The sequence below is a fragment of the Mustela nigripes genome, chromosome 15 (assembly GCF_022355385.1).
Source record: "Mustela nigripes isolate SB6536 chromosome 15, MUSNIG.SB6536, whole genome shotgun sequence".
Taxonomy (NCBI): domain Eukaryota; kingdom Metazoa; phylum Chordata; class Mammalia; order Carnivora; family Mustelidae; genus Mustela; species Mustela nigripes.
Window position 1 is genome coordinate 84620997 of NC_081571.1, and position 10608 is coordinate 84631604.

General features: G+C 60.9%; 1 protein-coding gene across 1 annotated transcript in view; it reads left to right on the forward strand.

Annotated features, from left to right (window-relative positions):
* Positions 1-10608, forward strand: part of TFDP1 (transcription factor Dp-1) — a 43231-nt gene that overhangs the window by 28528 nt on the left and 4095 nt on the right. The window contains exons 3-10 of the mRNA XM_059378298.1: positions 1872-1978; positions 4804-4925; positions 5946-6111; positions 6375-6518; positions 6969-7037; positions 8684-8835; positions 9310-9476; positions 10176-10254. Coding sequence (XP_059234281.1) covers positions 1872-1978; positions 4804-4925; positions 5946-6111; positions 6375-6518; positions 6969-7037; positions 8684-8835; positions 9310-9476; positions 10176-10254 — 1006 coding nt within the window. The remainder of the gene's footprint in view (positions 1-1871; positions 1979-4803; positions 4926-5945; positions 6112-6374; positions 6519-6968; positions 7038-8683; positions 8836-9309; positions 9477-10175; positions 10255-10608) is intronic.

Below are 10608 nucleotides of genomic sequence, written 5' to 3' on the forward strand. Positions count from 1 at the left end.
TCAGGGTCCTGGGATCGAGTCCCGCATCGGGCTCTCTGCTCAGCAGGGGCCTGCTTCCTTCCCTTCCCCTCTCTCTGCCTGCCTCTCTACCTACTGTGATCTCTCTCTGTCAAATAAATAAATAAAATCTTTAAAAACATGAGCTTTAAGGCACGGTGTCATAAGAACCGCCTGTTGCTGGTGTTGACAGGGCGTCGGTTGCAAATTTAAAGAAATAACAATGTTTTTCGTGAATCGGTTCAGTGTTCCCAGAAACCTGATTACTAACCTGTCAGTGAATCTGAGAAGTGGTATCTTTTAAGTCTCTGTGCAAAATAGAGTAACTTTATTTTTTGTCCTCTGAAACCTCTTTTACATATTTAAAGCAGTTGTGAAAAATTTGCTTTTGCTCCAAGTATAGATCTCTGTGTGTAGAGGAAACTAAAAACCCTCAAAGCAAATATTTGCAGAAAATAAATATCTTTTGGTGTCGTTGGTAAAAATGCTAATGCTTGTTGGCCAGCCGGCTCGGTGGACTCGTGCTGTGGAGAAGTCCTGCCGCGTGTCTGTGCAGCGGTGAGACTCGGTGTGGCCTGAAGCCTGCAGCGTGTTCTTTGGAACGTGTGGACGGCAGAGGGCTCAGAAATGAACCTCTAGGCCGGGCGGACGAGGGCGGTGTTTGCGCATTTGGAGGCCATCACGAGGCAGAGCCTGTGAAGCGGAGGAAATGCCACTGGTGTCTGTGGAGCTCCACACCCCCTCCCCACCCGCGCCCCTGCAGGGTCCCGTGTGCGGCCACGGGCAGCCGGCCCGCTCCAGGAGCCGGGAGTGCGAGGCGTGGTGACTTGGGCAGGCTTTCTCCACACCGGCAGTGCGGCGGTGACCGCGAGCCTGGGAGTGGGTCAGCTTCTCCCCGGGGCGCTCAGGCCCTTCTTGGGAGGGCACCGCGGGGCGCACGCTGCTTGCCTTCCCCAGGCTCCGGCACCACGGCCCACCCACACTCCCTTTTTTCTCTCTGCCTTTTGAGGCCATCAAGGCAAGGCCTTTGTTTCTTTATTTTGAATTTTTATCATTCCTACTTCCTTTGATTTTATTATGTAAAATCAACTGTTTTACCATTTTTGTTCAGTTGTATGCTCAGCACCAGGGACAGGGCCAGCACGTAGCCCTCTTAGCTGACACCCGGAGGAATGAGTATTTCTGTTCCCCGGGTGTCCTTCCTCTTTGCTTTGTGATAAGGTCACCTGTGAGTTCAGAGAGGGGGCAGTGTCCTCCCCAGGCATTTCTCTTCCTGGAAACGGAGATGAGAAGACTGTTAGATTGCTTTAGATCTCTTTATTCTGGAGAGAGCGTGGGCGTGCACAGGGGTGGGTTTGGGGAGGGGCAGGGGGGAGAGAGAATCTCAAGGCAGACTCTGCACTGGGGCTCAGTCCCACGACGCAGAGGCCTGAGCCGAAACCAGGAGTCACATGCTCAGCAGACTGAGCCCTGGGGAGTGTTGGATTTCTGAACTCGTTTCGCAATACAGAAATGCTGGAGCATTTAGGAGACTCTAATTGCCACAGTACTGCTGCTCTCCCCAGACTCTGCGGTCCCGCCAGAACATTCTGTAGGCAGGCAGGCAGCCCCCAGGGGCTTGGGGCAGGTTCGTGAGACGCCTGGGCCCGTGCACCCCTGCCCCCTGGACATGGAAGCAGCCGGAGGGGCTGGTGGGTGGATGAGCTGGTGATTGTGGCCACGCGGACAGCTTTAGGCTTAGACGTGTTTGCAGCTGACCCACAGCCCTAAGGTGGGTGAACGATGAATGTCCAGTTAGAGGCATCACTGTCCTACAACTGCCCATTCAGCCTTACTGCAGAAGGGAACTAACCTGTTGCCTCCTTGCGTTGCAGGCGTGGTGTCCTTGGTAGCCGTTCACCCCTCCACAGTGAGCGCGCTGGGGAAGCAGCTGTTGCCAAAAACATTCGGACAGTCCAATGTCAACATTGCACAGCAAGTGGTAAGGGGCCCGGGCAGGCGGGCTCGCCGGTTCTGGACGGTGGCCCATAGCTCTGGTGCGGAGGTTGGGGTGCGTGGTCTGCCTTCTGCAGTGCCCTCTTGATGTTTGCACGGCTGGGAAGCGTGTGCACTCCCCTGGCTCAGGCCTGCTGCAGACACAGGCCAGGCACCGTCCCCTCCTGGTACGTGTGTCCCGCTGACCCCAAGTCTGCCCCAGAGCGTAGAGTGGTGTGGGGGTGGCAGCACCTGGCCTTGACCCTCAGCGTGGGCGTTACTGCCTGGGAAACAAGGGTGGTGGGTGTCCTTGCAGGGCACATGGTGGGCGTAGGGTTCCGTAGGCCGTCAGTCCGCTGGGCTCCAGTCCGCTGGGACTGGAATGCCTCTGCTGTGGCCCACCCTCTAGGAGGGGGCCTAGGTGGGTCTGTGCTCCTGGACCGTGCTAGGTGCCCCACTGCCTGATCATCCATGGGGCTCGTTGGCTCTTCCTGGTGGAGCTCTGGTCAGATTGAAGCTGCCCCTCCTGCTGGGCCTCGAGCGGCGCTGTGAGGAGGATGCTGGCTGCCCAGCTGTGCGTGTCCAGACCTGAGCTCCCACTTCTGGGGGACCCCCGGGGCAGCTGTGCTTGTGCCTGCCACTTCGCCCCGGCGTGGGTGTGACTGCTTTCCCAGCAGAGCTGCCGTGAAGTTTTTCAGAGCAGAGCTGTCGGTTGCACCGTATCTGGCTCATCACGGTTTTTTAGTAAACATCTTTTTGATAAAGTTAAATATTTCGTTCTATGTTTTATTCTGCAACTCGGGTTACTTTTAGCTGCTGCGTGACATCGCAGCTCTAGCTCGGGTGCACCTCCTCAGTCGTAGGAGTCGGATGGTTGTAAGTGTAGGGCGGAGAGTCGACACGCAGGTTTGTCTTTTGGCGCCTTAAACTCTGTCAGCCTGAAAGTCACATCCCTGGGCTGAGTCCGCCTGTTTCGGGGCAGCTGGTGTTGGCAGCGCCTCCCGCGCAGGCCCCAGCGCTGTGAGCTGCGGCTCACGTGTCGCCGTGTCTCGACCTTGCCCACCAGAGGGTTGAGGCTGGAAGGACTGGCGCATCTTGACCTTGAGGGGCGTGTGAGCTCAGCACGCGCTCACGAGGGGCTTCCGCCCCGGTGCGGGGAGTCGGTGCCCATGAGCACGGTGCCCAGGAGCGCGGTTAGGACGGGGGAGGAGCGGAGAGAAAATAGCTCCCTGTCACCCAGGGAGCCGTTCCGGAGCGCCTGCGGCGTGCCTGGCCCCCTTACCCTGTCTGGGCCAGTTGTGCAGACAGGTCCAGCTTAGGGAGAGGGCGAGAGCGCCGCTGCTGGCTGAGGGGGCCCAGGCCGCACGTCAGGCAGCCCTCTGGTGACTCTCCTGCCTGTCTGCGTGGGTGCTGGTGTCCTAAATCCACTCTCCCGGGAACGTCACCAACCCAGTCCCTGTGAAACGTGTTCAGTAAGTGCCAGACTGACCGGTTTCCACATGTCCCGAACCCTCGGCCCTGAGCCTTGGCTAACGCACCTTTTCCACGGTGAGCCCAGGCCCCGGAACGCACGTGTCCGTTGAGCAGAAACGGAGGGTTCGGGCAGTGCGTCTCCTCCCCGGGGATCTGTTTGCTTTTCGGTCCTCTCTTTCCGGAAAGCTACTGTCTGACTTCATGGCCTTTGAGTGAAGCGGCTGACACACAGCTTGGACAACACTGTGATGAAACTTTGATCGTTGGGAATGTGAATTGAAAGAATAAAATTGAGAGTTTTCTTTCTGTGGTTGGTGGTCATTGGCCCTGACCTGTGGCCTGACCTAGGACCGAGTGCCTGGTCAGCTGTCCCCTGGCCACAGGAGGCAGCACACTCATTCTGCTGAGGAGGGGCCCTGGGCATGGCCAGTCCCTGAAGCTGTGTCCTGTCCCTGTGAAGGGCTGTTCCAGCACCCGGTGTCCGATGTGGCTCGCTGGGGCACTTGGCTGTGCAGAACCTGGGAAGTCATGTTTCTGAACCGATTCCTGGATCAGCTCTTTGGTGGGGTGGAGTCACGTACGAGACCTGAGGACGCTGAGTGTCACTTGACGGTACACCGCAGCGTCTGTGTGTCCCTCGTGGGAATATTTGCATATTAGTGGCACCAAATTCTGAGTCCTTGTTGAAAACAAACGAGGCTCCTTTCCTTGGGTGAAGAGATGATGCGGGTGCTCAGACTTGGTCCCCTGCGGTGCGGGTCATGCTGCCGTCCCCAGAGCTGCCTCGCCCTGGCGTGTGGGTCTGTGGCTCGTTGCCCCTGCGCCCCCGCGCTGCCCCGTTCGAGGTGCTGGGTCCCCGCGAAGCCTCCACTGGGACGCGTTCCCCACGTGCAGGTGGCCCGATGGGCACCACAAGTGTGGGGACTTTTTCCTGTTTGTGTTTTGGCGTTTAGCACCCCCTGGGAGAGAGGATTTCATCCTCGTCCGCATCACTGAGCAGAAGGGAAAGTAAATTTGGGCCCGGGGAACAGTGGGGACGTGCCTGGTTTTGCGGACCCTCGAACCACAGCCTCCCCGGGGGTCGCCGTCCGGCGGGCTCGCCGCGATGGGACGGTTCCCGGTGCTTTTGTTGGACCGGGAAGACCCCGGGAGTCGGTGAGGGAAACGGCTCGTGCCGCGCAGAAGTGCCGCTCGCCGGCGTCTGGCTCGCAGTGTGGGCCGTGGTGCTCGCGCGACCGTGTTCTCGCGGTCCCGCGGCTGGCGGAGCTCGGCGGTGCCCGTGGTGGATGGGAAGCGGTGAAGCGGCAGGTGCGCGCGGGGATGTCTCATTGTGTTCTGAATTGTCTCTTTTGACTGTAGGTAATTGGTACGCCTCAGAGACCTGCAGCGCCCAACACTCTGGTGGTAGGAAGCCCACACACCCCTAACACTCACTTTGTCTCACAGAACCAGCCTTCAGACCCCTCACCTTGGTCTGCCGGGTGAGCACATCGCCTAGAATCGTAACCCCGGCTCTCCGCGCCACGCGGGCCGGCCGTCGCGCCCGCGGTAGACGGCATCAGGGCGCACTTCTCCTCGCGGGGGAGAAGTCTGGCTGCAGGGGAGCCGCTCCCTGTGGTCCGGGGGTGGCGGCATTGTGAGGGGGGCAGCTTGCGGTGGAGGAAGAGGAGGAAGCTGGCTTCTCAGCACTGCGGTGACGGGCGCTTTTTCCGTTGTCTGCACTGGAAAGTAGCGTCTCGGGGACAGCGTGCACGTGTGACGACCCTCGCGGCAGCTCTGGCTGCCGTTCCTTGGGCGACACCACGGGAGGGTCCCACCACACGGTCACCTGGACCCTTCTTCCCTGTAAAGCAACCTCGTGAGAAAACGATTTTACTCGGAGGTCAGCTCTGTGACTTTCCTTAAAAACAAAAACAAAGCTTTTTGGATTTACGTATGTATTGGTTCTGAAGCAAAAATCGTGATTTCCTGAGTCATCGTGAGAAACTCAGAGCCACCTTTTCCTTGACGTGGTGCTTTAAACAGTTGAGCCGTTGGGTTTCCTGTGCTCTGAGGCTCACTGTGGTCTTCAGGGTCGGGTGCCCGCTGCCACGTGGCCGTCATGGTCTCCATATAGCCTTGGCTCGCAGCCTGCTCAAATTTTCTTTAAGAAGTTCTTAAATTTGCGGTAAAATCTCCACAGTTCCTATGATCGTGGCCATCTTTTTAAGAAGTAGCGTTGGTGTATCAGGACGCAGTAGATACGCACTGGCGGCTCCTGCCCTTCCGGGCGAGGCCCCGTGTTTTCTGGGAGCGGATGCAGATAGGAGGCCTGGCCACTTAACCGTTGGTGTCTTGGCCCCATGGCTGTGCCCAGTGCGCTCTACAGACGAGCTGGGTCCCCGGGGCTGCGCGTGGGGCCTCGGCCCGTGCCCAGCTTGCTAGCCTTGTGGGTGAACGTGTGTCCCCGGCGGCCGGTGCGGGGGTGCTGAGGGCACTGCTGTTCCTTTGTGTTTTCTAAGGAAGCGACACAGGAAAGGGGAAAAGAACGGGAAGGGCCTGCGGCACTTCTCCATGAAGGTGTGCGAGAAGGTGCAGAGGAAGGGGACCACGTCCTACAACGAGGTGGCCGACGAGCTGGTCGCAGAGTTCAGTGCCGCCGACAACCACATCCTACCAAACGAGTCCGTGAGTATGTGCCGCGCGGTGGGCACACACCCCGGTGTCGCACGGCCCGCCCTGGGTTTCTCTGAAACAACGGGAGACCCACAGTTCAGAGAACAATCTGAGAGAATTCTCCGAACCTGTCTGCGGCCCGACATCCTCCCCTCCCAGATGTGGTCGTGCGCGGGGCCCGGCTCCCCGGCGCAGCTCCCTGTTCCTCGGGCTCAGTGGGGATGTGCTGGGAGTGTCCCGGACGGTGTGGAAAGCTCATGCTCCGTGCCCAGCAGGCTTACGACCAGAAGAACATACGGCGGCGCGTCTACGATGCCCTGAACGTGCTGATGGCCATGAACATCATCTCGAAGGAGAAAAAAGAGATCAAGTGGATCGGCCTGCCCACCAACTCGGCTCAGGAGTGCCGGAACCTAGAGGTGGCGCGGCCCAGCTTGTTTCCCCTCGCGCCCCTGTACGCTTGCCCCACAGCTGCTGTGTGTCCCGAGGGTGCCTGCTCAGGGTCTGGTGCGTGTGTGCCTGGCCCGGACCAGGGCTCCGCCGCTTGCCCACCGTCCGTCCAGCTTGCCTGCGCTCTGCGGGCACCGATGAGGAGGCGTCTGGCCCACAGTGGGCAGCGCACCCCAGCATAGGAAGTTCTGAATCCTGGCTGGTGGGGTTCGAGTTTTAGAGCGTCACGTCCAGAAGACGAGAGAAGGTGGAGAGAGGGTGCAGCGGGAGGCGGAGGAAACCCCTGTGGGTCCCGTCCCCACACCTGGTTGGCTCTAGGTCACCTGCATCCCCTCGTTAGACTGGGGCGAAGGGTTCCGCGAGCTCGTCCCTAGGGGGTGCTGGTGGCTGTGTCATGACGCCTCCGTCTTATTCTGAAGGTGGAGCGGCAGAGGCGGCTTGAAAGGATCAAGCAGAAGCAGTCTCAGCTCCAGGAGCTCATCCTGCAGGTACGGGCGCTGCTCCCCGCCGGTCTGGCCTCATCCTGCCGCCACGGTGTCCCCTGTGCCCCTGGATCTGCTGCCCGGACGCGTCAGAAGGTTCCGAGCAGCGTGCTGGCACACGTTCTGTGCTGCCTCGTGTGGGGACGGAGGGCGGGTTGTCCTAGCTGTTGGGTGTTACCGTCGTCCACCTCCTACTGGCCCTCGCGACGAGCGGTCCTAGAGCCCAGGTGTGGGGCTCAGCACTGTCTGCGGCGTGGGCGCGTGTCCACCGCGGACGGCCTCTGCACTGAGAGCTCGAATGCAATTTCACACGCGCCCGCTGAGCTTCTGTGCGGGTGCTGTAGACGCTTACAGAGAGCGTGCGTGTGCAGTAAGCCCACGGCCCATGTGTGCTGCTTGTCAAAGTCTAAAAGGTGGGAGGGATGCCGCTTGGAAGGCCCAGAGCTTCCCTGGGGCAGGAATGCGTTCTGAGGACCGGAGCCCAGACCAGGGTGTGAGGTGGCAGCTGTGGGGCAGAGGTCAGCGTGCGTGGCCGGTAGGCCTGTGTCTCTGTGCCCGCACCTGCAGAGGACGCCCCAAGGGTGGGCGTCTTCTCCGCGGGGATCTGGAGATGCCCATTCAGGGCTGGAAGCAAAACACAGATTGCACCAGGAGCTTGCTGCAGGGTGTGGCCAGTCCCTGGCCTGAGGCTGTGCAGTGCTGGGGCCGTCTGGCCGGGGCCTGGGGTTGGGTTCAGCTGCTGTGGAAGTGGCCGGCCAAGGAAGGGAGCACGGCTTGGCAGCGGTTTGTTGCCTGTGGCGGGGGCATGGGGGAGCCCTGGGACCCTGGGGGGACGTGTCGCAGGGTCTGAGGACAGGCCTAGTGGCCGCTGTCAGATGATAAAGGTGGGGGCGTGCTGTCATCGAGGGGCTTGGGACATGTGCTGGCTCAGTACCCCCAGGCCATGGTGAAGGGTGTGTGTCTTGCCTCGCTGGGTGTGCTCAGCCACAGGGCACCGCAGCCAGCCCCTGTGCCCTAGGGAGGCTTCCGGACCGGGAGCGCTCCAGGGGGTGGAAGCGGCCTCGGGGTTGAGGGACGCAGGAGAGGTACGGGCACACGTCGCGGGGCAGTGGTCCCTCTTCTGCTCCGTTCTCTGTGGCATCTGCAGCACACGGAGCTACTTGAAACCAAGCCTCATGGTCCCCCTCGGGGCACGGTGCCGGGGGGCCAGCTGCGGTGGGAGGGGCGCTTTCTGGCTTTACCGCAGGGGAGTTCGCATGCAGGTGCGAAGTGTGAAGGCTTTCCCCAGGGAGAGCGCCGTGCCGGCGGGCCTGCTGCTGGCAGGTACTCCGGGAGGCACCGGGTGCTCCGCCAAATGTCCGCCTTCTTGGATGAGGAAGGAGCAGGAGGACGTAGCCTCCAGCACGGATGCTCTTCTCGAGACCCTCCTGCGAGGGGTTTCTGTCCATCAGCGTGAGCACCTGCCTCCCGCCTCCATTCCCCCTAGGGTGTTTGATGTTCGGGTGCGCTCGCTCTCTCCCCCGGCGGATCGCTCTGAGCTCTCGGGGGGCCTGACCCCTGCTGCTGCCCTGTGGGCTTGGGCACGGTTGTCAGGGACGCCCGTGGATAAGGCAGCTGGTGTGAGTAGCATGCTGGTGGCTCATCTTTTTTAGCAAATTGCCTTCAAGAATCTGGTGCAGAGGAACCGGCAGGCGGAGCAGCAGGCCAGCCGGCCGCCCCCACCCAACTCCGTCATCCACCTGCCCTTCATCATCGTCAACACCAGCAAGAAGACGGTGATCGACTGTAGCATTTCCAATGACAAGTAGGTCCTGTGACAGGTGCCCACCCCCCCACTCAGGGTCCTAGCTGAGCCTTAGGTCGGTGGAGAGTGTCGCTGTCACGGTCAGCGGTGCGTCCGCTCGTTTCGTCAGAGACGTATCTGACTTGTCGTTACTTGTCATTCGGCGCAACAGAGTTACAGACTTCTTTCTCACATCCCTGGTTTCGCGTTTGTCTTGTGAAAGGAAGCCCTGGGACCCGTCAGGGTTGTCACTGGCACAGCCGTCGAACCCTGTGCGGAGAGTGGTCGGCGTTCCGCGCCGGCGCGGGGGCAGGCAGGCCGTCCCACGCGCGGCGTCTCTGTGACGCTCTGGCGCTTCTGAGTGGATGGGTTTTGGAGGATGTGGGTAAAGAGGGTGTCTGAGGGAGGTTGGCTGAGGGGGGTGGCTCTGCTTGGGGCCTGTGCCGCGATGAACACGGCCAGTGATGCCTTTTCTGACGGTGACTTTGCCCCCAGGTTCGAGTACCTATTCAACTTTGACAACACATTTGAGATCCATGACGACATAGAGGTCCTGAAGCGGATGGGGATGGCCTGCGGGCTGGAGTCCGGGAGCTGCTCCGCCGAGGACCTGAAGATGGCGAGAAGCTTGGTGCCGAAAGCACTGGAACCTTACGTGACAGGTCTGTCACCTCCGGTTCTCTTGGTGGCCGTGGGGCTGGACCTCAGGTCTGGACGTGCGGCTAGCCTTTGCTGAGGCTGAATTCGCACTCGGCACCAGAAGTGGGGACAGGTAGATTCGGGGGTGGGACCCCCGTGGGGACCGTGCTGTTTTGGGGGTGGTTGGCCTTCGCAGCCGGGGAACCCAGATAAGACTCCGAGGAGTGAGGCGCGCTGCCTCCTCCTGACGCGGGGGGAGGAGGAGTTTGCTCGGGAGCCGTGTGGGGGACTCCTGTGCTGAGCGGCGGGGTCGGGGCCACAGAGGGCAGGCGCTTTGTGGTGAGGAAGCTGCTGGCGCTGCCCCACTTTGTGGTGTGGGTCCCCCCACCCCCAGAGCCGCTGGGCTGGATCGGACCGCACCAGCTCCCAGCCGGCGCTTCACAGAGGTCGCGGACACTGGCCGTGTTCCTGGTGCGCGCCGTCTCCAGGGCGTCAGGGGTCCTCCTGCCCTTGGCACCACTTTCCACTTTCTGACAGTGTCTGTTCCGCAGCACAGCTGCGTGGTCATTGGCGATCATGTCCATGAAGGTCTGGGTGCCTTCTTGGGAGGACGGCCTGCGTCCCTGCAGAGAAACCACCAGCAGGTCAGCTGTCTGGCCTGGACCCGTCTTGCGGCAGCGCGAGCCTCGCTTGTGACCTTCACTTTGTTTTCTTCCCTTCAGAGATGGCTCAGGGACCCCTTGGAGGGGTGTTCGTCACGTCGTCGGTGTCGACCTCGAATGGCACGCGGCTTTCTGCCAGGTGACCGCGGCTCTGGGCCGAGTGGGTGGGCAGAGCCCCTGCTCTCCTGCAGACAGTCCGTCCTCCTCCACGGCTCCTGCCGGCTCCTGGCGCGAGGGTGGGACTTCCCCACTGGCCGTGCTGTCGGTGTCGGCCGCTCCCGGCAGGGCTTCTCTCGGGCTGTGTGCCCCAGGGTCTACCGTAGCCTGTACCGTGGGTGACCAGGAGCCTCTTTCTCATGGTTTCTTCCCCCTGAAACTTCAAGTGACACGTGATTGACTTTTTAAAAAGTAGCGTGCAGTGACGCGGCCCAAACTGCCTGAGCCGCCTGTAGGCAGCCCAAGGGCCGGGGGTTTCTTTTTTTTTTTTTTTTTT